Source organism: Pristiophorus japonicus, chromosome 15, assembly GCF_044704955.1.
Source record: "Pristiophorus japonicus isolate sPriJap1 chromosome 15, sPriJap1.hap1, whole genome shotgun sequence".
Classification (NCBI taxonomy): Eukaryota; Metazoa; Chordata; class Chondrichthyes; family Pristiophoridae; genus Pristiophorus; species Pristiophorus japonicus.
In genome coordinates, this window is record NC_091991.1 from 147,538,203 (window position 1) to 147,565,851 (window position 27,649).

General features: G+C 41.6%; 1 protein-coding gene across 8 annotated transcripts in view; it reads left to right on the forward strand.

Moving 5' to 3' along the window:
- The window catches only part of septin12 (septin 12), a 429,590-nt gene extending 403,332 nt beyond the window's left edge, over positions 1-26,258 (forward strand). For all 8 annotated transcript variants that reach the window (XM_070901064.1, XM_070901066.1, XM_070901070.1 and 5 more), the window contains 3 exons: positions 3,200-3,296; positions 9,895-9,946; positions 25,136-26,258. In XM_070901064.1, the coding sequence (XP_070757165.1) occupies positions 3,200-3,296; positions 9,895-9,946; positions 25,136-25,286 (300 nt within the window). In that variant the 3' untranslated portion in view covers positions 25,287-26,258. The remainder of the gene's footprint in view (positions 1-3,199; positions 3,297-9,894; positions 9,947-25,135) is intronic.
- The last annotated feature ends 1,391 nt before the right edge of the window (positions 26,259-27,649 follow it).

Here is a 27,649-nt window from a genome sequence, read left to right on the forward strand (position 1 = left end):
GCTATAAGGAGCAAGCTGAGCCACTGGGACAATTTTGAACCTAATTGGGAAGTCGTTTATGAGCAGTTATCAATTTAAAATTGTCGCTAAAAGAGTGAGAGAAGTTGAGAGGGGTTAAACTAATATGGCAGGGGGATGGGAACCTATGCAGGGAGACAGAGGGAAGTAGAATGGGGGCAGAAGCAAAAGATAGAAGAAAAGTAAAAGTGGAGGGGAGAAACCCAAGGCAAAAAGAAAAAAAGGCCACATTACAGCAAAATCCTAAAGGGGCAAAGGGTGTTAAAAAGACAAGCTGAAGGCTCTGTGCCTCAATGCGAGGAGTATTTGGAATAAGGTGGACAAATTAACTGCGCAGATAACAGTTAACGTATATGATGTAATTGGCATCACGGAGACATGGCTCCAGGGTGACCAAGGCTGAGAACTCAACATCCAGGGATATTCAACATTTAGGAAGGATAGGCAGAGAGGAAAAGGAGGCTGGGTGGCGTTGCTGGTTAAAGAGGAAATTAATGCAATAGTAAAAAAGGACATTAGCTTGGATGATGTGGAATCTGTAAGGGTGGAGCTACGGAATACCAAAGGGCAGAAAACGCTAGTGGAAGTTGTGTACAGACCAGCAAACAGTAGTAATGAGGATGGGGACAACATCAAACAAGAAATTAGGGATGCGTGCAATAAAGGTACAGCAGTTATCATGGGCAACTTATAATGGCAGGCAGTAACTAGTGGAATGCTGCAGGGCTCGGTGCTGGGACCCCAGCTCTTTACGATATACATTAATGATTTAGACGAAGGAATTGAGTATAATATCTCCAAGTTTGCAGATGACACTAAACTTGGTGGGGGTGTGAGCTGTGAGGAGGATGCTAAAAGGCTGCAGGGTGACTTGGACAGGTTAGGTGAGTGGGCAAATGCATGGCAGATATAGTATAATGTGGATAAATGTGAGGTTATCCACTTTCGGGGCAAAAACACGAAGGCAGAATATTATCTGAATGGTGGCAGATTAGGAAAGGAGGAGGTGCAACGAGACCTGGGTATCATGGTTCATCAGTCATTGAAAGTTGGCATGCAGGTACAGCAGGCAGTGAAGAAGGCAAATGGTATGTTGGCCTTCATAGCTAGGGGATTTGAGTATAGGAGCAGGGAGGTCTTACTGCAGTTGTACATGGCCTTGGTGAGATCTCACCTCGAATATTGTGTTGAGTTTTAGTCTCCGAATGAAGGACTTTCTTGCTATTGAGGCAGCGAAGGTTCACCAGACTAATTCCTGGGATGGTGGGACTGACATATGAGGAGAGACTGGATCAACTGGGCCTTTATACATTGAAGTTTAGAAGGATGAGAAGTGATCTCATAGAAACATATAAATTCTGACGGGACTGGACAGGTTAGATGCGGAAAGAATGTTCCCAATGATGGGGAAGTCCAGAACCAAGGGACACAGTCTTAGGATAAGGGGTAGGCCATTCAGGACTGAGATGAGAAAAACATCTTCACTGAGTTGTTAACCTGTGGAATTCCCTACCGCAGAGTTGTTGATGCCAATTCATTGGATATATTCAAGAGGGAGTTAGATATGGCTCTTACGGCTAAAGGGATCAAGGGGTATGGAGAGAAACCAGGAAAGGGGTACTGAGAGAATGATCAGCCATGATCTTATTGAATGGTGGTGCAGGCTCAAAGGGCCGAATGGCCTACTCCTGCACCTATTTTCTATGTTTCTATGTTATAGATGGAGTAACACTGGTCCAGGCCATTTAGTATCACAGTTACAATAATGTGTACAGTTACCCCATAATGGATGAATGAACAAGGTCAGAGAATGCGGAGTCAGGGCACAAATTGCAGAATGGATAGCTAGCTGGCTTCAAGACAGAAAGCAGAGAGTAGGGGCAATTCACATTGGCAGAGGTGGGTAGTGGTGTTCCACAGAGATCAGTGCTGGGACCACTACTGTTCACAATTTATTATAATGATTTAGACTTGAATCAAAGACACAATTTCTAAATTTGCAGATGACACCAAATTGAGGGTGATCGCCACTACTGAGGAGGACTGCAACAAATTACAGGAGGACATTAATAAAACTTGCAGAAAGGGCATATAATTGGCAAATAAAGTTCAACACAGATAAATGTGAGGTATTGCATTTTAGTAGGAAGAATAGGGAGGTCATTTATTACTTGGAGGTGCGAGTCTAGGTGGGAAAGAGGAACAAAGGGATCTCGGAATATACCAATACACAAATCACTAAAAGTTGGAACATAGGTTAGCAAGGCCATAAAAGAACAAGCCAAGCACTAGGGTTTGTTTCTAGAGGTACAGAATTGAAAAGTAGGCAAGTAATGCTTAGTTAAACACACTTGGAGTACTGCATGCAGTTCAGGCCGTCATATTATAAAAAGGATATAGAGACACTGTAGAGGGAGCAGACAAGATTTACAAGGATGATACCAGACATGCAAGGGTATACATATCAGGAAAGGATGAACAGGCTGGGTCTCTTTTCTTTTGAAAATAAGACTGATGGGTGACCTAATAGAGGTCTTTAAAATGATGTAAGATTTTGATGGAGTGGATACGGAGATAATGTTTCCACTTGTGGGAAAGAGCATAACTAGAACATCAATATAAGATAGTCACCAAGAAATCCAATGGGGAATTCAGAAGAAAATCTTTTTCCCAAAGAGTGGTGAGAATGTGGAACTCATTACCACAGGGAGTGGTTAAAGCGAATAGTATAGATGCATTTAAGATGAGGCTAGACAAGCATATGAGGGAGAAGGGAATAGAGGGTTATGCTGATAGATTTAGATGAGGAAAGAAGGAAGGAGGCTCGAGTGGAGCATAAACGTCAGCATGGATAGGTTCGGTCGAATGGCGTGTTTCTGTGCCATTAATCCTATATAGTTTATTGATTCATAGGATTGTTGGATCATGGAATGCTTTGCCACAGGGGCTGGCTGAAGTGGAGACATTACCTCATATGGAAAAATTTGGATGAATATTTGAAGCAGAGGAAAATACATTGCTGTTTGTGGGACCTTGCTGTGTGCAAATTGGCTACACTTCAAAAGTACTTCCATGGCTGCAAAGTGTTTTGGGGAGTCCTGAGCTCATGAAAGGCAATATATAAATGCAAGTTCTTTCTTTTTTATAAGTACTAACTGCTCTTGTGGTTTCCCTCCTACAGGAAAAAATTCCCTTTGCCGTTGTGGGCACTGACCAGGAACATCAAGTGAACGGGAAGAAGATTTTGGGCAGGAAAACCAAGTGGGGAATTATCGAAGGTAAAAGAAGTCGCAGTTCCAAGTCGATCAATAAGCTGTGGATATTGGTGTTAACAAACCCAATTTACTTCTGAGTTTAAATGTTGTGCTGCTACCAGATATAAACTAATTATTAACCTCTGAGAAATTATGAATTCAAAGGCAATTAACCATACAGGTTATATTTTGTACCACCAATGGGTTAAAAATAAATTGTGTACATTATTCAGCAACATGTGATTGTCCCACCTGCCTTGTTGCTGGAATCCCTTGCTTTGGAAGTGAAGCTTGAAAGGCAGTTTAGGGCTCACAGCACACATTCACACTAACTGGCAGCACTGCTTTCACTGACTCACCTGCATTGTTCAACAGAACAGTGCCACATGCTCAACTTTCAATTCCCACGACAGACATGCTACCTAGAAACTTTTCACTGCTCGTCGATGAATTATCTGTGCAGTAAAAGACTTCTAATGAGAATGCCTCCGCAGAAAGTAAATTCTTCGCTTTATCTAAACTAAGTAATTACCATTAACAATATTTATTCTAATCCTAACACCTGCATTCTTATGTATTCAGGAGCTCAAGTTATTAATGCATTATCTTGATCAAAGATAGAAAACTAGCCAATTGGACTTGGTGTTTATTGTACAATAGTAGCAGGGGTTTATGGAAAAGAAATACTCAGTTTGCTCAAACTCTATATAACATTGTGCAATATTACCATAACACAGGCTTATCAAGTTACTTTGTCAAATGTTTTAGCACCGTTAATTAGAAGGTTCAAGCCCCGCTCCAAGACTTATGCACATAATCTAGGCTGACACTTCAGTGGGTGTAGTACTGAGGGAGTCAGAGGTATCGTCATTTGGGTGAGACATTTGGGTGCTGCCAGGTCACTTGGGTGGATGCAAAAGATCCCATGGCACTATTTGAAGAAGAGCGGGGGAGTTATCTCAGTGTCTTGGCCAAAATTGATCCCTCAATCAACATCACTAAAAACAGATTAACTAGTCATTTATCGTCTTGCCGTTTTTGGGAACTTGCTGTGTGCAAATTGGCTGCCACATTTGCCAACATTACAACAGTGACTACAATTCAAAAATTGGAACAGTCTGAGGATGTGAAAGGCGCTATATTAATCCGAGGTGCTATATTCATCATCTGAGAATTAACCCATTTAAGATAAACAGGTTAACAACTTTGCTAAGTAGCCGACGTAGAAATTTGATATGAATGTGTCACATGTTTGCACATCAAAATCACAGAGTAATTTCCAGGCTAATTTGCTGGTGAAAAAATTTGAGAATTCCTCACAAAAGTACCTGGCTAAAGATGTGCAGCTTTGGCTTATTGCTTTAGTTTTAAACATTCTGTAGTGGTCTCTATAAAGCGGCAGAGCTGTTAACCTATTTCTTTCAACCAGCCATTCTTCAATTATAATGTAGGTGAATAATGCTTGAGCAAATTATCACTTTAATCCAGTGTTCTCGGTGAAATACTCCCAAACTGGAGGGAATAGACAGCAGGTCAATCAGCATTTGAAAGACAAAGTCAGGTGACTGCGTCAGATTCAGAACTCGGATTTGCAGTTCCATCCTTTTTTTAGTTTGTATACTAGAGCAACAAACCAGACTGAGAAACAGCCAAACCACTCAACTCAGAAAGCTGTTGAATAAGATTCAGTGTATGAAGTCTTTGTTCAAAATGGCCATTGTAGAAGTATATCATAGAATGATACAGCACATAATCTAGGCTAGGCTGGGCTCGGACCATCATGCCTGTGCCAGCTCTTTGAAAGAGCTTTCCAATTGTTCCCCACTCCCCCGCTTTTTCCCAATACCCCTGCAAAATTTTCCCCTTCAAGTATTGATCCAATTCGCCTTTTGAAAGTCACTATTGAACCTGCTTCCACTACCTTTTCAGGCATTCCAGATCATAGCAACTCGCTGCGTCAAAATATTTCCCCATGTTGTCTCTGGTTCTTTTGCCAATCATAAATCTATGCCCTTTGAGCAAAAGATTTCCAAGGGTAAGAATTCTCTCCTGTTTAATTGAGAGCAAGGATCGTCCAACTGGGGTGTCCATTTACTGAACGAGTGATACGTCAGATTTGAATGCCACCCAAGAGTTTAGAGTAACACAACAAGCACCACTAATTGTCACAAGGCCCTGTTAGATTCCTCGGGATGCCTTTTCAGCTACAACCTGAAGCATGCAGTATGGCCGCAATAACCGCCACCAGTCACATACGTTCAGATAATCAGAGTTGACCCAGTCAGAAACCAACACTAACTTTCCACAATGCTGATCTAAAAGAAAGACGTGCATTTCTATAGCGCCCTTCACGACCTCAGGATGTTCCAAAGCTCTTTACAGCCAATTAAGTACTTTTGAAGTGTCGTCACAGTTGTAATGTTAGGAATCTACTGCATAACCTGCCCAGAAAACAGCATTAAACTAACACTTCTTGACAATGTAATGAACCTTTTCCTAAATAATTCTGCTCGCACCACAAATTAACTTCAATTTGCAAAAGAAAACTCTCCATGCTCAAGGTGTTTCAATTACAACAGTTGAACCTGGTCTTTACTCATATCCACCCAGGAGACTACTATTAAAAGCAACAGTGAAAAAGCATGTTAAACTACTGACATACCCTAATGGTTTAAAGTAAGAATCTCGTATATCTTGTTGACAGTGAAGTATTATTGCTGTACAGTATTTTTGAAACATGTTCACACCCCTGCCAATTTTTTAAAAAAACATTGCTTAATGGGAGGCTAAAACTAAAAGGATCTGATTGTGAAGGCAGCAAGGAAACATCGAGCCTCTCATCTCCCCTTTGTTGCTAGATTGTGGAAAATGCTGTAGTTATTCTTATAAAAAGAACATTGGGGTATTTGTTCCTTTTGTCTTGTACTGTTCACAGCGCTCTCTTTCTCTCTCTGCTAATTTCCCCCATTCAGACAGAGTGCGTGCCAGTCATTGACAAAAAATATGCAGCCTAGACATTCAGGCCCAGCCCATTCAGCTGCCAAAAGTCACAGCTTTAGACTCTAGGCACTTTGTAGGGCGAGGAATGCAACCATATTCTGTGAACAGAATGGAGCAAGGTGGCACTTCAGATCTAACTGGTGGTCGTTGGGCAGCTTCCCTCCTGAACCGCCCCGACATTTTAGTACATTGTAAACGAAAGCCCAAAGTAAATACAAAGCTCAATCTGAACAAACATTTTTCCTTGCACCCACGGTTACTGATTAGCTTCTATTCAGCATCCCAGAGGTCCCCATATGTTATATAGCAAGCTTATTCTCGAGAAACCCATGAATGACTGAATAGTTGTGAAATGGACAAAATATGTTGGAGTAGTTGAGGCGAATACTATTGATGCATTTAAGGGGAGGCTAATTAGGCATCTGAGGGAGAAGGGAATAGAGGGTTATGCTGAGAGTTAGATGAGGAAGGATAGGAGGAGGCTCCAGTGGCCGGCATGGACTGGTTGGGCCGAATGGCCTGTATCTTTGCAGTATATTCTATATAATTCTATGTAATTTCAATCTTAGAATCAGGATTTGTAGGTAGCATTGAGGTTGCATTTTTAATCACAAAACATTTGTAATTGTGGTCAGCAACGTTTATCAGGAACACTCTGGTAATATTTGTTGCGTCAACAAACTGCGGGAAATCTAGTACCAAATTGAAACCATGTCAGCAAACCAGCCGGTAAAATGTAGACTGGACAGATTCAATAATGCCGTCTGCTTTATTATTTTTGGAAACAGCGCTGAAGTATTTGCATTAGTCACTTAACTGCAAGACTTTGTTTTGTTTCCATACAATGTTATAAGTACTGTGTGTGGCATGGTTACATGGAGCAGTCATATTACTGATTTTAAAGCAAACATTGGCTTTACTTGGATTACGCTAAGTAGCGTTGTACTGCACGGTGCAGAGTGTTTCTAACTCCCCAACTGTTTTTGGTATGAAACTGCAGATTAATTTTATACATCTTACTTTGTCACTGATTTGAAAGATATGGGCAATATTATTTAACTTTTACTTCCATTAAATTGGCCTGGCAAAACCATCAAACAACACCTGCTGAATACAAATGCTGCACCATCTGGACACAGTGATGTGTTACCTTGAGGTAAATAAGAACACATCAGCTGGTGCTCTCCCGTCTCCGTGGAAACCAATATCCGACCAAAACTTTGATTGAATCCTTCAACAAAAACAATCCTAAAATCTTCCAATTTTGCAATCATCACGTGGAGTAGATATGCGGGCAACATGGAAATATGGAAAATATGCTGCAATGTCCTGATTTTGGTTTTGTCGTTCCTTAAACAGGAGAAATGTATGAAGACATACATTGCACAGGATTAGTGTGGATTAGGGGTGACAGATGGTAGTCAGGAGGTGCTGGATCAACACACATTTATTCCAGATTGGCAGTTTAGGAGTTTGTACCTGTAAATATATTTTATTGAAAGTAAATGCATTTCATAAACTTTGACTTTTGACCCACACTGTGCAACATAAACAGAACAGACCGAAGTGCTTGGATATGATCAGATCCACACTCACTTGTGGGGCAATTTACGATTGGCAACACAAAAGTGTCCCTGAATCCTCTGGACATGTCAATCCAATAACATGTAGCATTGCAGGAGTTAAACGTAAGTCAGCAAGGGAGGTGTCGGGCTCTACAGGACATCTCTTCGATTCTGGTCTTACAAATTCAACATTTGGGGGTCACAAGTTTAAAATTTGCCTTGTTTCTTTTTACATATCAAAGAAACCTGATAAAAAGGGGCTTTAAGATCTGCCAGTTTTGTACTATATGAGCCACCTGCTGCCCGCTCACACAGGAACATTCGAGAAAGCTGGATGGCAAGTTTCCATTCAAAAAAGACAAATCAAAAATTAAGCAAAACTACCGAGGCTCTCAATGGTGGCGGGGGGTGGCAGAATTCATGAAATGAACATGATGGAGGGGGGGGGGGGGGGATTTTAACTCCCTCCAAACCGTGAGGTACTGGAGTGAAAATCAAAGTGGCAGAATTACCACTGGTTTTCCACCCCACCATCTTCCCACCGCTGGTTTAATAGGCGGCTGAGGTGCCTGCCTGACTCGGGCCTCATTAATACCTTTAAATCAGGGCCCTGCAGCGGAGCTAGTACCCTGAAGACATCCTCCATGGACATTCTGTTCAGTAGAACCCGTCAGCCAAAAAGCAGAAGCTCTCAAACTATAAAATATCTCCTATAATTTCAGTAGATTTCAATGGTACATCTGAAATGCAGCCAGGCGGATCTATGGTGTAGATGTGGTGGTCCAAAATATTGGAATACCAATAGTTTCCATAGGTGTAGTAGGCACGGGTAGGTTTAATCTTCCATTCTGGGCTCCCATTCTCATCCATGCCACTGTGGGGAGGCAACGATAAATGTTTAAAAAAAAATTTTTTTAATCCATAAACTTTAATGCCAATAAAATGTAAATATTCCAAAGACCTCTTTGTGTACAATTAATGTTTTGCTTTCAATTTAGTGGCCAAAGTTCAGGCCCAAACTAATCTGCTAACATTTAACAATGAAACTCGGGTAGATCTGAATTATGAATGGGACTGATAGGATAGTAACAACAGCAGAGGATTGTTTAAAATTCAAACTCCTAAAGTGGTCCCCTTGGGGCCACCGTCCTTTGATCTCATTCCATTCAAGCTCAAAGGCCGGGAGAGCTGGGTGGCTGGTGGCACTTGTCTTTCAGCAGCCATGAATAGAAGCATTTAATGCCGGTGTCTTAAGTGAATGCTGGTCAGACATCTTGTGATTGAGAAAGACCGTTATTACTGTTCCTATTGGCACATTCGGAGAATTACTAAAATGCTGCCTTTGCAGCATAGTGCGGGCAAAGGTGCCAAATATGTAACTCATGCCGACTTTATGCCGTGTGTTCACACTTCCCCCCCCCCCCCCCCTCAACGCGTGCGCGCACGCATGCATGCACACACGCCGTGAAGCTCTTGATTATAACCGTATCTCTCTCAATGCCGTTGCCTTTTATCACACTACACCGTATACTACAGCAAACTCCTGGTACCTTCTAAGGACTGTTGCCAAGGTTGGAGGTTGCTTTTTATTTACTGTGTATTTACGTATTGCTGCTAAAATGTTTTAACAAGGAGCCGCACTGCACAATGAGCCATGAAGATGCCAGCGTGTAACTAATCTGTTGCCAGATTTTTTTTTTAGTGCTTAATTCACATGTTTCTGATTCAAACTGTAAATGCTAACTAAGAACAGAGAACCTCTTCCCCAAAGGGAATGTGGAGTTTAGCTCTCATAATTATACTTTTGCAGGAATACTGGTACCTGAGTTCCAAGACTGCATAATTTAAAAGATTAAATCAAATAGGGACCTTTATCCTTTCCATTATGTGAGAGCAATGTGAGCTCAAACTACAAATAAAGTGGAAATTTCTTAGTTTTAGAGTTTATTGTTATTGAGAGAAGGGAGGACCCTTAATTTGAGGTTGTGCTGTAACCCTGTTAATAATTATATTGATTCTCTGGACCCTTGCTGATTTGTTCTCTTCACCTTTTCCAGTTGAAAACGGCGCACACTGTGAATTTGCAAATCTAAGGGATCTACTGATCAGGTAAGAGGAACCTCCAGTTCTTTAAGCAAAACCATTTTGTATTTGCCAACAGAGTTTGGACTGGTAAAATTGCATTTCAAATCTTTGGTGCTTTCAAAATGAATACTTTCAAAATGGAATAAAGGGTAATGGGGAGCAGGCGGGGAAGTGGAGCTGAGCCCAAGATCAGATCAGCCATGATCTTATTAAATGGCGGAGCAGGCTCGAGGGGCCAAATGGCCTTCTCTTGCTCCTATTTCTTATGTCTTAGGTTTCTAAATGGAATCCAAATTTCCAGTCATTGGGCTCCATTGACACATGTGTGGGACAGATAGGCATAGATGAAGAGAAAGATTTTTGAATGATAAGGGAATCGAGAGTTATGGGGAGCAGGCAGGGAAGTGGAGTTGAGGCCAGGATCAGATCAGCCATAATCTTATTGAATGGAGCAGACTCGAGGGGCCAATGGCCTACTCCTGCTCCTATTTCTTAAAGAAGCAATCTGGGAAAATATATAGAAAGTAAAAGCATTCACATTTTAGAGCGAATACTAGTACATCTCTTGTGGCATTGCTCACAGGTGGTGGTGGGGGGAGGGACCTTGAGTGTTCACTATAGCACGACAGCAGATCACTCTCAGTACTCTGATACAACCAATTTGCTGAAGCAACATATCATGAGTGGCTCAGGTAAAACTATTGTGCACCTTACTGATAGCGAAAGATACAGGCCTCACAGATATACTAGTTGATCTGCGATGTTGCATGTGGCATTTGAAGACCAAGTGTGTTGCAGAAAGGGGGGAGCTAGAGGGAAGGAGATAATTGATCAGAGTGTGCAGATGTAATTCAGTTTCCATGTTAAAGTCGTGCAGTCAGCCCCTGTTTATTTTACTTATAAAATACTTTGACCAAACTTGCAGCAACTTGTGAAGCCGAGAAGAAGAGTTGGTTTCAGCGCAAGTGTTTCTCTGCAGTACAGATTGAGGAGCTATAGCATCAACACTGGTGGGATAAACATATGAACGTAAGAAATAGGAACAGGAGTAGGCCATACGGCCCCTCACGCCTGCTCCGCCATTCAAAACGATCATGGCTGATCTGATTATGGACTCAGCTCCACTTCCCGCTCCCCATAACCCCTTATCATTTAAGAAACTGTCCATTTCTGTCTTAAATTTATTCAATGTCTCAGCTTCCACAGCTCCCTGAGGCAGCAAATTCCACAGATTTACGACCCTCAGAGGAAATTTCTCCTCATCTCTGTTTTAAATGAACGGCCCCTTATTCTAAGATCATGCCCTCTAGTTCTAGTCTCCCCCATCAGTGGAAACATCCTCTCTGCATCCACCTTGTCAAGCCCCCTCATAATCTTATACGTTTCGATAAGATCATACCTCATTCTTCTGAATTCCAATGAGTAGAGGTCCACACTAGTCAACCCCTTCATCTCCGGAATCAACCAAGTGAACCTTTTCTGAACTGCCTCCAAAGCAAGTATATCCTTTCGTAAATATGGAAACCAAAACTGCACACAGTATTCCAGGTGTGGCCTCACCAATACCCTGTATAACTGTAGCAAGACTTCCCTGCTTTTATACTCCATCCCCTTTGCAATAAAGGCCAAGATACCATTGGCCTTCCTGATCACTTGCTGTACCTGCATACTATCCTTTTGTGTTTCATGCACAAGTACCCCCAGGTCCCGCTGTACTTCGGCACTTTGCAATCATTCTCCATTTAAATAATAACTTGCTCTTTGATTTTTTTTCTGCCAAAGTGCATGACCTCGCACTTTCCGAAATTATACTCCATCTGCCAAATTTTTGCCCACTCACTTAACCTGCAGATTTTTTTGTGTGTCCTCCTCACACATTGCTTTTCCTCCCATCTTTGTATTGTCAGCAAACTTGGCTACGTTACACTCAGTCCCTCCTTCCAAGTCATTAATATAGATTGTAAATAGTTGGGGTCCCAGCACTGATCCCTGCGGCACCGCACTAGTTACTGTTTGCCAATCAGAGAATGAACCATTTATCCTGACTAGCCAATCCTCTATCCATGCTAATATATTACCCCAACCCCGTGAACTTTTATCTTGTGCAGTAACCTTTTATGTGGCACCTTGTCAAATGCCTTCTGCAAGTCCAAATACACCACATCCACTGGTTCCCCTTTATCCCACCCTGTTCGTTACATCCTCAAAGAACTCCAGCAAATTTGTCAAACATGACTTCCCCTTCATAAATCCATGCTGACTCTGCCTGACCGAATTTTGCTTTTCCAAATGTCCTGCTACTGCTTCTTTAATAATGGACTCCAACTGTTACAATTGCAGCATGAAGATACATAGGGGCTGTGCACCCCCCAAAAAAATAAGAATGAACATTGGTGGTCACTGAAACTATTACAATTTCTTGCCCCGTAGGCACATGATGCTTTGAGGTGTGACGCTAGAGATGCATGCTAGATACAGACTTTAACTTATATAAAAGGAAGACATGCATTTATACAGCGCCTTTCACAACCTCAATGTCCCAAAGTGCTTTAAAGCTAATGAAGTAAAATATATATTGACATATAGATAGATGTTGAAATCTACAACAGTTAATAAAACTTATGGTGCCCTAATTCTCCAGCAGTCTGGAATGTTTTTCAATGTTTCGGCCCTGTTTGTTTTCCCACTCGAAGCAGAGTCTCTATAATTCTGTTTTAATTGTTTTCAGATGTATATGGAACTTCAAGGCAAACTGTTAGTTTTGCTGTTAACTTACATAAATACGGATTTAACAGCAAAGCGATCCCCTATAGTGGTTTCATTAAGGCCTGTGGTCTTTTCCACACACTTTTTCAATACAGGAAAATCCTGATCATTTTTTTTTGGTGGTAAAAGTTCAAACAGATGGAATTGATCTCCTGTAAAGGAGCGTGTCTGGATACTGTCAGTAATATTTGAAGTACTTTTTCTTCTATTGCAATCTAAGCCTTGGGATATCAAATTTCCTTTGCCCATGGCTGTATGTTGACTTGTTTTAAACCAAATTGATTGTTTCTGCCACGATAATGTGAATCTTATTTCAAAAAGGTAGATTTTGTGGGCCCAAGCTCTTCCATAATTTAACATCAGCCAACTAATTAATGACCAATAAATTTAATTCACTTGCTATCCTACCACAAAACTCAGGCCTTTATCTATCACCTGTATTATTAAATACATCAATTGCAAGTCAGTAAATGGAAGTAAATTTGCCTCTAAACACAGCATACACATGCACATGTATGGTACAGTAAAGTACTCTATGCATGTGCAGTGCTCAATAGACTACAAATACAAACAAAGCTTGATTCAAGGCCAGCCAATACCATTAGCAAACAAAGCAGCCAGCCAACCTGATGTAACATACCCAAGGTTTTAAATTCTCTTAAAAATGCTGCAGTATAACTCCTTATTCTAACACTGAGAGATAACAGTGAGAATGAAGTTCATTGGTATGTTATCACAGAAACAAAGAAGCATCACAAGCAGTTACAAGTACATTAAAGATACTCATTTGAATTGCATTGCTTTCAGACATAATGCAGGTGTTATCACTGGCATATGTCTTGTCCAGCAGTAATGTTGATGAATGACGGCTCTTGGCACTGGCTATGACCACTGGCTATGGCACGGTTGTAATTCAGACTCCAAGAGCCTCGAGACTGAGGTCTTGGTGTTTACAGCGCTAAGTCTGGCTTCGGTATTCTGGGAGCAGGCTCAGTTTTTTTTTGTGGGTCTGCAATCCTGCCGTTGGGATAGAGGATCCAAATTTAGCAGTGTAAATGTCCACGGCTGATTTACGGGCAAATGGTCTCCTGGAATCCAAGCTAAACAACACCATATTGAAGCAGCCGAGGACTTTTTAAAAACAGAGGGAGAGAGTAAACGGGTAATTATAGACCGGTTAGCCTGACATCAGTAGTGGGGAAAATGTTGGAATCAATTATTAAAGATGAAATAGCAGCGCATTTGGAAAGCAGTGACAGGATCGGTCCAAGTCAGCATGGATTTATGAAAGGGAAATCATGCTTGACAAATCTTCTGGAATTTTTTGAGGATGTAACTGGTAGAGTGGACAAGGGAGAACCAGTAGATGTGGTGTATTTGGACTTTCAAAAGGCTTTTGACAAGGCCCCACACAAGAGATTGATGTGTAAAATCAAAGCACATGGGGGTAATGTACTGACGTGGATAGCGAACTGGTTGGCAGACAGGAAGTAGAGAGTTGGGATAAATGGGTCCTTTTCAGAATGGCAGGCAGTGACTAGTGGAGTGCCACAGGGCTCAGTGCTGGGACTCCAACACTTTACAATATACATTAATGATTTAGATGAAGGAATTGAGTGTAATATCTCCAAGTTTGCAGATGACACTAAACTGGGTAGCAGTGTGAGCTGTGAGGAGGACGCTAAGAGGCTGCAGGGTGACTTGGACAGGTTAGGTGAGTGAGCAAATGTATGGCAGATGCAGTATAATGTGGATAAATGTGAGGTTATCTACTTTGGGGGCAAAAACACGAAGACAGAATATTATCTGAATGGCGGCAGATTAGGAAAAGGGGAAATGCAACGAAACCTGGGTGTCATGGTTCATCGGCCATTGAAAGTTGGCATGCAGGTACAGCAGGCGGTGAAGAAGGCAAATAGAATGTTGGCCTTCATAGCTAGGGGATTTGAGTATAGGAGCAGGGAGGTCTTACTGCAGCTGTACAAGGCCTTGGTGAGGCCTCACCTGGAATATTGTGTTCAGTTTTGGTCTCCTAATCTGAGGAAGGACATTCTTGCTATTGAGGGAGTGCAGCGAAGATTCACCAGACTGATTCCCGGGATAGCTGGACTGACATATGAGGAGAGACTGGATCGACTGGCCCTTATACATTGGAGTTTAGAAGGATGAGAGGGGATCTCATAGAAACATATAAGATTCTGACGGGACTGGACAGGTTAGATGTGGGAAGAATGTTCCCGATGTTGGGGAAGTCCAGAACCAGGGGACATAGTCTAACAATAAGGGGTAGGCTATGTAGGACTGAGATGAGGAGAAACTTCTTCACTCAGAGTTGTTAACCTGTGGAATTCCCTGCTGCAGAGAGTTGTTGATGCCAGTTGATTGGATATATTCAAAAGGGAGTTAGATATGGCCCTTACGGCTAAAGGGATCGAGGGATATGGAGAGAAAGCGGGAAAGGGGTACTGAGGTGAATGATCAGCCATTGGTGGTGCAGGCTCGAAGGGCCGAATGGCCTACTCCTGCACCTATTTTCTATATTTCTATGTTTCAGTACTCAGGAATTCTCCAGCCAGCCACTTTGCTGACTGAGATATTCAAAGCAGCCACCTGTAAATTACATAGAATTTCAACATAGAAATAGGCCGTTCGTCCCAACCAGTCCATGTTGTGGTTTGTCCCCTATATGATCAGTGGTGCTCATTTTGTGTGCTCACTCCGTTCCCATATTCCTTTATTTCCCCCTTTCCTTCAATCATCTAAATCATCTATCTAACCTATTATTAAATATTGACGTGGTCTCTGCTTCAATCACTAACTCTGATATGGCATTTCACAGCCGCATAACTTTCCACGTAAAAGGATTGTCCTAAATCACTAACACTTCATCTGTATCTCCTTGTTTTTAGACCCCTCAATCACTGGAAGTAGTCTGTTCTATTTACTCTGTCCCATCCCTTCATCATTTTAAACCTCTCCTACCAAATCACCAAATAATCTCATCCGTCCAATTTTTCAAGTATTTTCTTATTTTTATTTGCTCATATTTACAGCTTTCCAGTGAATCTGTGCTGTAACCTCACCATTGCCTCAACATCCTTCCTATACTGTGGTGCCCACAACAGCATACAGTACTCCAACTGTGGTCTTAAGGTTTTATATTAATTCACCATTATATCTCAACTTTTAGATTCTATGCCGCTTGCCATAAAACCCAATATTCCATTAACTTTCTTTATGACCATATCCATTTGAAGTGCTGCTTTTAAAGTCTTGTCATCCTGAACCCCCAAATCCCTCACCTGATTTCCACCTCCCCATTCAAAATATAATTATTACTTTTCTTTAACCAAAATGAACTACATCACATTTATTGATATTGAAATCCATCTGCCACTTTTTGCCCATTCCATCAGCTTCCTTTGGTCCTCAGAATTATTTACTATGCCTCTTATTTTGTATCATCTTCACATGTGGACACCGTCCCCTCTAGCCCTATATCCAAATCATTGAACAGAAGTGTTCCTGGCACATAATGCTGCCCACGTCCAACCACTGTGAGAAACTACCCTTAACTGCTGTCGTTTCTAGACAGTTTTTACACCCCGTTTTGTACCATGCCTCAATTCCATGCCCCTTAATCTCCTCCAGTAGTCTCCTACTTGATACCTTGTCAAAGGCTTTCTGAAAGTCTATGTACAACACATCTACTGGAATTCTCCCATCCACCATATTTTTCACCCCCTCAAAGAACTCTTATCAGGTTTGTCAAGTGCAATCTTCCCTTATAAAGTCCATGTTGGCTGCTTCTATTTATTTTCTCAAAGTAAAGAATCCAAAATTTCCACTGATCAGTGGTCATTTAGGCAAGGTTCTGGAGGCTGGGAACAGCTTTGGGTAGTCTCGGGCGGGAAAAGGATCAAGGGGATGTAAATGGCTAGAATGGAATATTATAGCTTCTCTCACCTTCTTGGGGAAAGGAATATTGGTGAATGTAAAATGTAGCTATCCGTGCACTATTCAATCATTTAGAAACATAGAAAATAGGTGCAGGAGTAGGCCATTCGGCCCTTCTAGCCTGCACCGCCATTCAATGAGTTCATGGCTGAACATGAAACTTCAGTACCCCATTCCTGCTTTCTCACCATACCCCTTGATTCCCCTAGTAGTAAGGACTTCATCTAACTCCTTTTTGAATATATTTAGTGAATTGGCCTCAACAACTTTCTGTGGTAGAGAATTCCACAGGTTCACCACTCTCTGGGTGAAGAAATTCCTCCTCCATCTCGGTCCTAAATGGCTTCCCCCTTATCCTTAAACTGTGTCCCCTGGTTCTGGACTTCCCCAACATTGGGAACATTCTTCCTGCATCTAACCTGTCTAACCCCGTCAGAATTTTAAACGTTTCTATGAGGTCCCCTCTCATTCTTCTGAACTCCAGTGAATACAAGCCCAGTTGATCCAGTCTTTCTTGATAGGTCAGTCCCGCCATCCCGGGAATCAGTCTGGTGAACCTTCGCTGCACTCCCTCAATAGCAAGAATGTCCTTCCTCAGGTTAGGAGACCAAAACTGTACACAATACTCCAGGTGTGGCCTCACCAAGGCCCTGTACAATTGTAGCAACACCTCCCTGCCCTTGTACTCAAATTCCCTCGCTATGAAGGCCAACATGCCATTTGCTTTCTTAACCGCCTGCTGTACCTGCATGCCAACCTTCAATGACTGATGTACCATGACACCCAGGTCTCTTTGCACCTCCCCTTTTCCTAATCTGTCACCATTCAGATAATAGTCTGTCTCTCTGTTTTTACCACCAAAGTGGATAACCTCACATTTATCCACATTATACTTCATCTGTCATGCATTTGCCCACTCACCTAACCTATCCAAGTCGCTCTGCAGCCTCATAGAATCCTCCTCGCAGCTCACACTGCCACCCAACTTAGTGTCATCCGCAAATTTGGAGATACTACATTTAATCCCCTCATCTAAATCATTAATGTACAGTGTAAACAGCTGGGGCCCCAGCACAGAACCTTGCGGTACCCCACTAGTCACTGCCTGCCATTCTGAAAAGTCCCCATTTACTCCTACTCTTTGCTTCCTGTCTGACAACCAGTTCTCAATCCATGTCAGCACACTACCCCCAATCCCATGTGCTTTAACTTTGCACATTAATCTCTTGTGTGGGACCTTGTCGAAAGCCTTCTGAAAGTCCACTCTACTGGAAACATCCTCAAAAAATTCCAGAAGATTTGTCAAGCATGATTTCCCTTTCACAAATCCATGCTGACTTGGACCTATCATATCACCTCTTTCCAAATGCACTGCTATGACATCCTTAATAATTGATTCCATCATTTTACCCACTACCGATGTCAGGTTGACCGGTCTGTAATTCCCTGTTTTCTCTCTCCCTCCTTTTTTAAAAAGTGGGGTTACATTGGCTACCCTCCACTCCATAGGAACTGATCCAGAGTCAATGAAATGTTGGAAAATGACTGTCAATGCATCCACTATTTCCAAGGCCACCTCCTTAAGTACTCTGGGATGCAGTCCATCAGGCCCTGGGGATTTATCGGCCTTCAATCCCATCAATTTCCCCAACACAATTTCCCGACTAATAAGGATTTCCCTCAGTTCCTCCTCCTTACTAGACCCTCCGACCCCTTTTATATCCGGAAGGTTGTTTGTGTCCTCCTCAGTGAATACCGAACCAAAGTACTTGTTCAATTGGTCCGCCATTTCTTTGTTCCCCGTTATGACTTCCCCTGATTCTGACTGCAGGCAATTAAACCTTTGTCGTACGCTCCAATCAAGTATTATGCATTCATCAGCCATCTGCTAATCACAGAATAAAGGGGGAAGCCTAATTAAAGTAACCTTTCTAATCTTCAAAATGTTAAGTTCTATTTTGATTATGCACCCTTTGGCACAGTAGTGAAATGAATGTGGAATTAATGGTAAGAGGAAACTCAAATCCTTCATTAGACCGTGTATTGAAAATGATTTTTACATTGTGCTAATACTGCTAACTTCTGATGCGTGGGTTTTGCAGATATAGAAGGCTGTGTCATACAAGTACCGTCCGGTATAAATAAAACCATCTGACCTTATTCACTCCTGTAGTATGAAGACATTCCCACAGTGCCAATTTTTAAGCCTATTAAATCCAATAATAACTAGCTAATCTCCTGTGGTTTTGCTTAGTGAGTCGGAGGATATGTTATTTTATGACGGAAATGCTATAGCGTGTAACATTCAATGTATTACATTCTAATTCATCTTCCATGGCATTGCTTGCTTGATGATAAATGCCTCTTCCTGTAACCCCATGTCGGCTTTGATCCTTGTGTTCTTTTTGCTCTCTCTGACGGCCACAAACAACTACTTGTGCTATCTGTATTACGCTGAGCGATCCTTTCTGAAAATCTCTCCTCTCTTTATTGATGTCTCCAATGTCTTTCACACACATTTTGTTTTTACTGACTTACTTCACAAAAACCTCATCTTTTTTAAGGCACGGACTACACAGGAAGCTGGAGTGCATCAAACTGGAGTTGTTTGCATTTAATCAATTAGATATTTGGCAAATATTTAACAGATAAATCCTCATTTCAGCCACTCTTTAACTTTTGCTCTGCAGACAGGTGATGACTTTTAACAACATGTAGCAATTGAAACACTTTGGGCACAAGATCAAAACACCTGCTTGGAGGTCTTCTTTCCCTTTAAATACTCCCTTTCACTTTTAACTATTGAAAACTTAAAATATAGGCGATCTCATCTGGTAGAGATTGAATGCTCGTCACACTATGTCTATAAACCTTGAGAGCCTCACACCAGAGATTAAACTACATGCTTACTACTCACTCCCAACCACCCACATTCTGTATATTACTCGGCAGTGATCTTCCTGCCAGCCTCAAATATAAAAAGATGGTACAGTTTCTCATGAGGGTTACTTGTCTCATATGCTAAAGGCTCAAATGGTTCAAATTATTCCGAATAGGTTAGCGGATGAAGCACACATTTTGTTGTAGACAAGACCTTTCTTTGTGTCCCCTCTCTGTATACTTTCCCTCGACAACAGAAGGATCGTCAGATATACTCAGCTGTTGATCACGTTCCCTGCCTGTAATTTTTTGTGTTTAAGATTCTTGTGACCTGCCCACCCAACTGTAGTTCGCTACACGTTCAGTTGCAGAGTGTCTTGATTACGCCTGTGTTGATGTAGTATTCCCTAAGCCTTTTTTGGAATTGTAAGCGTTCCTGCCCTTTTATACAGATCCTCCCCCTCCTCCACCCCGAGACAGAAGGTAGGGGGTGACGAGCATGCCAGATGTTAGAATGCATTAGGCATACGTAATGTAAAAGATGAAAACATCGGTACAAAACTCTGAAGCCTTTGTTCAGTAGTCCCTCTCCAGACTGACTGAAGATGCCTGCCCAGGGAGGAGGGCTGATTGTTTATGGTTTTTACGGATATCTGAGATGGTGGTCCCATAGCTACATTGCAAGCTCCGTGCATTCCCAACGTGGAGCGAAGGGTTGAGAATCCATGAGCTTCCCCCACGTTATCGGAGTGATCCCCCCCCCCGCCCTCGTATTTCGGTAAAACCAATTCGCTATCTGGATTCAATCTCTGCAAACTGGGCTTAACACTCTCACCCAAGGAGGATTACGTGGATTAGTGGGGGAGAAAAATAATTTCTGACTTCAATACTGTTCCAAATAAGTGACTATTTAATGCAGTTAATCATTTGTACAGGATTCACCATGTACTAAGACAGGAAGCACATTTAATAAGTTAATTACCCGCAAATTAATTTTTCAACATTCTGTGCCTTCAATATAATTTCCTTGAAAGATGTCCTCACTGATGGTTTTCCTGTTTAAATGTAAAACTGCTGATATAACGGAGCAGTAAGGGAGTTTTCTTTAGCCCACTATATCTTAAATTAAGTAGGGAAATAATTCTTATGAAAATTCACAAGAGACTATAAAGTGCTCAAACAGAAGACCCATGTCTTCCAGTGTTTTATGTATTGAATTACCAGCCAATACATGAGTGGAAGGCATGAGAACCAGTTTAACCTAGTTCATGTCTCTTAGAGATAAAAATTGATTTACGCTTATTTTCAGCTAGAAATTTAAATGAATAAAATAGTGAATAAAATGAAACGAAAGCATAGGCTTGTCGCATGAAAACATTTTTACCAAAAGTAAAATGATGCCACAAGAATGTTACAAGTGATTATTAGGAGATTATGAAACAGAATCACATTTTAAGTTCAAACTTGCACAGAAGGTACAAGATGTGTAAGTGTGGGACTTGAAAAAGTTACTTGTGTGATTCACTATATAGTTGCCCCCTCTACCTCATGTGTCACTGTGTGTCTGTTACTGTATTAACAGCCCCAATAACTCATGTGTGTCACTATCTGTTACTGTAATACCTGCCCTAATACCTCATGTGTATCGCGGTGTCTGTTACTGTATTAACTACCCCAATAAGTCCTACATATCAATGTATCTGTTTCTGTTAACAGCCCCAAAATCTCATGTGCCTCATTATCTGTTACTGTAGTACCTGCCCTAATACCTCATGTGTATCGCGGTGTCTGTTACTGTAATAACTGCCCACATACCTCGCATGTCATTGTCTGTTACAGAATAGAAAGGAATTTCCAAAGACATGTGAAAGATAGAAGTCAATAGAAAAAAGCGGTGCAGGAAAATTTAGCAAAAAATTTATCCACACATTAATGTCTATAGTGTATATAATCCAGGGATCATCTCATGACCTAGCATAAAATTTACAGTGTTCTTCAGAAACAGAAAAGTTTGCATTCTTTGGGCTTGTATTTCCTCGTAACTATTATGTGCCTTAACAACATGTGATGATCAACGCATTGGACCTGATGTTACAGACTGAGCACTCAAAATCTCTGCTTCAGTGCAAACATACCTCATTCCTTTGAACACAGCATAACCTTCCGCTCAACATAAAGCTTACCCTCGACAGTATAACCCTGCTAATGGCTGGAAACAAATGAAAATAACTTAGCTGGTTGGAAATCGGTTTGGGATGGTAGAGCCCAATGGGTGATAGTGTCAGCCAGTGGCTCAGTGGGTAGCACCCTCGCCTCTGAGTCAGAAGGTTGTGGGTTCAAGTCCCATTCCAGGCACTTGAGCACATAAATCTAGGCTGACACTCCAGTGCAGTGCTGACGGAGTGCTGCTCTGTCTGAGGTGGCATCTTTCAGGTGGACCGATAAGGTTCCATGGCACTATTTTGAAGAAGAGCAAGGGCATTCTCCCCAGTGTCCTGGCCAATATTTATCCCTCAATCAATGGATTTTCTGGTCATTATCACATTGCTGTTTGTGGGAGCTTGCTGTGCACAAATTGGCTGCTGCATTTCCTACATTTACAAGCGTGATTACACTTCAAAAAGTACTTAATTGGCTGTAAAGGCGCTTTGAGACATCCAGTGATCGTGAAAGGCGCTATATAAATGCAAGTCTTTCTTTAGTGAATCAGCCGCCTGTTTTACACTCTGCCCGAATTTCCTTTTCATTGGAATTTGCTGCAAAACAAATATTATATATATAATGTATGTGTGTACTCATCACTCAGGGTGAGCTCGCAGTCTCAGCCGTTCCATCTGGGGACGTGTCACGTGACAGTCATGGGGCTTCCTGCTGGGAAAGAAAGGGAAAAGACGAGTTTGACGTGCAATTCCCAACTCTCAGTCCAGAGGATTAAGAATAGTGCTCAGCACAGAATGGGGCGGAGGAAGACGGATAAATACACAAACAAAAACATCCAATGAAAATACTGAATTGTGACCATCATTGAAAGGCAAAGCAGAGTTTCAATTTTTAGGGTTTTATTTGGTTGGACTAATCCTTGTCAGTCAGATGGCCGCATCTCCCTTTGTAGATTTATTTATATTTCAGTGCAGCAAAACATCAGACCAGTACTGTTACAGTCTAATCACCCCTGGAGTGTTCAGATTAATGGGTCCAAAGAGGGAAGGTTTTTCAGCTGGGATTTTAATTACAGTGCAACAAAGAGGATTCCATTTGATCTCTTCGCCACTTCTGAAGGATAATTTGTAACTGTTTATTTACTTTTCTAAAAGCCCCTCATCAAAATCCTGTAAGAGGCAGGGAAGTGGAGTTGAGGCCGAGATCAGATCATCCATGATCTTATTGAATAGCGGAGCAGGCTTGAGGGGCTGAATGAGTCGACTCCTGCTCCTATTTCTTATGTTCTTAAGAATCCGCTGTTCAATTGGATTCTTTGAAACACAAACAAGAGCATTAAGGTTTACAGTGCACCTTCTATAATCATATATGAATTGCTTCAAAAATGTTTAAACATGATATAAAATAGGATCTTTTTGAGGAAAAGACATGTGTAAAAATAGACATTTCTACTTCGATTTTTTTTTAAATCACATCCGGACCAAAGGTTTTGAGAGGAGTGAGGGAGGATGTTGTTTTTACAATGGAGATAATTGGGGTCAGGTGCAACGTGCGTTGATCATGGATTAAGCCCTTGGGCTATAAGAACAGGTTCTCCAGCCACAATAACTAATAAAACAGTGCTGCACTTTGATAAAGATCTGAGCTGGTCAAGTGACTTCCTAACCACACCTTATTCATTTTAATTCCATCAGTTGTGCATGCCTTTGATGATCAATCACAATCAGGACATGCATTTTTGTACGGGTCTGGAGGGGGGGAAGTTGCATTCTGATAATGGGGCTAACGAACTTTTCATTGGTAGAGATGGCCATTCCTTGCTAATACAATAGTACAATAATACTCCTTATAAGTGAGGTGCTTCATTGTGATAATCACAGAACAATTCATGTCTGGATTAGATGCTGGCAGATTTTAGCACACGGAAGAGGTTTTGAATATTCTTCAGTGATCTGCAAATGCAGGATATGAAGCATTCTCAGCATTACCACCAGTGCACATTGCTGGGCGGAGGGATGGCTAATGTTAGAAGAAGTCTTTAAATTCACAGATATTCAAAACTTGAAGTTGAGGAAGATACAGGGCGAAGGGGAGCGAGGAGGACAGTGGGATTCACTTTGGATTACTCTCGCATCGTGCCAGCATAGTCACAATGGGCAAATGGCCTCTGACTGTGGTTCAATGGTTTACCAGCTCCAGCAGGGATTTATTGGCATGTTATTGCAACAGACTGGCGCTACGTCAGTGAAGTTGGCACTGAAATAGTGGAGGAAAGTATCCAGGGAGGCAAACAGATAATGGAAAAGTACCAAGAATGAGGAGTGAAATTGAGTGACAACTTTACAACAACAACTTGTATTTATATAGCACCTTTAACATAGTAAAATGTCCCAAGGTGCTTCACAGGAGTATTATAAGACACAAATTTTGACACCAAACCACATAAGGAGAAATTAGAAAAGCTTGTTCAAAGAGGTGGGTTTTGAGGAGCATCATAAAGGAGGAAAGAGAGGTAGAGAGGTAGAGAGGCAGAGGGGTTATGGTAGGGAATTCCAGAGCTTAGGGCCTAGGCAACAGAAGGCACGGCCACCAATGGTTGAGCAATTAAAATCAGGGATGCTCAAGAGGGCAGAATTAGAGGAGCACAGACGTGGGGGGTGGTTGGAGGAGATTATAGAGGGAGGGAGGGGTGAGGCCATGGAGTAGGGTAGAATGTGGGAGGCCAGCCAGGAGTGCATTGGAATAGTTAAGTCTAGAGATAACAAGGGCATGGATGAGGGCTTTAGTAACAGGTGAGCTGAGGCAAGGGCGGAGACAGGCGATGTTACAGAGGTGGAAATAGTTATGCTGCAGATATGTAGTCGGAAGCTCATGACAAACAGAAAGCCTAAAACTGTGTTCTAGCCCATGGTGCCCTTGTGTCTCAACAAGTGACGCAGGTCTCACCAACTTAGTGGCAGTAGGCAGCCAGAATGTTTCAACATCACCAATAAACATATGTATATTTATCACATTTAGCAGATTGCATCATTTAACCCCAAGTTAAGGTGCGCACTGCATCAGCTTCAGACAAATAGCGAATATTTCTCTCGATGAATTGTGAAGCTGTTTAAATGAATTTAAATACAACTTGCGGATCTGTGTTCTCGAGGCACAGGGGTAGAAAGTCATCATGGGCTGTAGCATCAAACAGGCAGTATCTCATCACCCGCCTGTTACACGCCCAGCCAATATTCTGTTTCATTGACTTCACTGGAGCCGAATGGTGTGTGTAACTGCAATATTAATGCGCTTTGGATGACGATTTCATGCAAAATATGGATTGCATTATCACGTAAAATGCAGTACCTATATGTCACCTGTTTTTTTTTAAGTATTAATGCTAGCCTATTTTTTTTGCCCCTATGAAGTAGCTTTGTTGCAACTAACTGTTTCTATTCGTACTTTAAGGTCTCACCTCCAGGATCTGAAAGACGTCACACACAAGATCCATTACGAGGCCTACAGAGTGCGACGATTAAATGAAAGCAATGGCATTGTCAAGGGTTTGCCAAAAGAGAACTATGTAGCCACCAAAGAAGATTTTGACAACAATCTCTGAGACCCAGCCCCACCAACCAAGAATAAACTTTGCTTTCACCATTTCCTCTGCATTGTACAGTTTTTGTATTTCAAATAGAACTGGAGGCAAAAACGTTTTCTGTATTAAAGGAAGGCTGTGGGGATCGAGAATTTCTATGTAGATCTTTTAACGGGGCGGGGATGGGGTGGTTGCATAAGAGTATTGTTATTCAGGCACATATCATCATGGTGTCTCTGTATTCCAATCTCTCAATAGTGAGGGGGAGCTTAATACATAATACAGAGAAGAGGACCAGTATATGTCATATTTGTTCCTATGTTCTTTGTTCAGTTTGCAGTATTGCACAATGGATTTCTGTAGCTCTTAATGGGTTCAGTATTGGTGACCCAGCTTGTTAGAACCATGTCTTGTACAGTGCTAAAGCTCACAAAACTAGAAGTCTCACCTTAAGCTCTCCAATTTATTACCTGAAGAAAACACCTGTGCTCTTATGTGTCCTTGTAAACTGTCAGCTTTGACCCCTTCTCTCTCTTCTCCCCCACCCCCGCCCCCTCCCTGGGAGTTCTGCCGATCTCCCTGCCCACACCCCCGCAGAAATTCCAGGCACAAGCCTTCAAGTAACCATTAAGCGACTGATTTAAGAAGTGGATTGGACTCGTTCCACACAGTTATGAATTTTGAACTTGTATTAAAAAGCTGAGAAACCTTTTAATTGCGGTTTTCATCGGGAGATGGAACTGCTTAGTTATTGCTCAATCACGTAAGCCATTTCACAAAATGGGTGTTGCTAAGGGGTACTTGTTACTGATGAACTGCTGTACCTTTGCCAGCTTGCCTGAGCAGTTTACACCCAATCACTCAGTGAAAAAGTGGACGGTTTGTTCTTTAAAATGAAGCACAAATCCTGATAACCCAGTCACAAACCCATTGGCGATTTTATGATTTTAATAACCCATGTGTATTATGGAAAGGCACTTGTCCTGAGCACATCAGCAATGGATTACAGTGCATGCAGCCACTCTACTATGAAACTCCTTTTAAAGTGAACCAATTCCCCTGCTCCAATTTGCAGAGTCTGACACTCAGTGGGATCACACTCCTATTCGACTGAAAGGCTGCCTGATTATAGTGAAAATCTGAAGACTGATCTTCCATGGTCTAGTCCACAAGAAGCAGTGGAATGTTCGGTGGACACTCATTACCTCCCAGTCATAACCTATCTGTTAGCAGATGGAAATAGATTTTAATTACTCTTCTTGGAAGCATTTGTTCCAGTTCATCAGCAGGACACAGCGGGTCGCCAGATCATAATCTTTTGATAAAGTGCATCAGAATGTAAGTCATGAAAAGGATAGAGATGCTGAGACAGGTGCAATTGGAGTAATCTGTTCGGAATCATTTGTCAAACTGGTCAAGTGAATTGTCACAGTAAACATTTCAGTCTGGGAGGCTTTCAACAGAGAGAAATGTAAAAATCAACGTGTAATTTTTAGCAAATTGTTTTTCCACACCTGCATTTCAACAGGCGTTGGCATTCCGGCCGGGAGTTTATCACATAAAACAATTCTAAAATACCGCAATCCAGGTAACAACTGACTTACTTATATCTCCACTGCTGTGTAAATTAGAAGTAGCCCCCAAACTGGACAGCAAAGACAACTGTCATACTTTACTCCACTTAATTCAGTAAATGTTAAAATGGAAATTTTACCAAATTCAATTTAAAGTGATTGCATTTTTTAAAAAAATGATTTCTACATCTTTCATTACACTGCAGACTGAGGAAGCAACTCGACATCTTTTAATGCATACAGGTCACAAATCTAGATTATGTCATCTATGTGAAAGGCTATTGCTAGTTTACGTGGTGAACTGGTGATTTCAGTGAATTCTCAAAGTTATGGACCCTAATTGTCAAATCAGGTAGTGAGGAAGTCCAACTTTAATGAGTGTCCTGGAAAGTGACATTCATGGAATAGATGAACTGAGGGGTCAGAGTTCATGGCCCACCATTGTTTGCCCCACCCCCCGACCACCATTATATTTTGTTATAATCTTGCCCGCCTGTGTGTGTGTGTTTTTAACCAAAGTCGATGATGTTTCGTTATTCTGTTCTGGTGGGAACGATTTTTATAAACCAAAAGGAATCGAGGAGAGGGGAAAAAAGGAAGATATGGATAGGGAGTCCATGATCAGATTAGCCATGATCTTATTGAATGGCGGAGCAGCTCGAGGGGCCAAATGGCCTACTCCTGCTCCTATTTCTTATGTTAGTAAATAAAAGTATCTTGAAGTCAGCAAAAGAAATGCCCTGAAGGAAGCATAATCAATTTTTAATTCATAGAACATGCTTTTGTACATTGACAAGACAAAATTCTCTT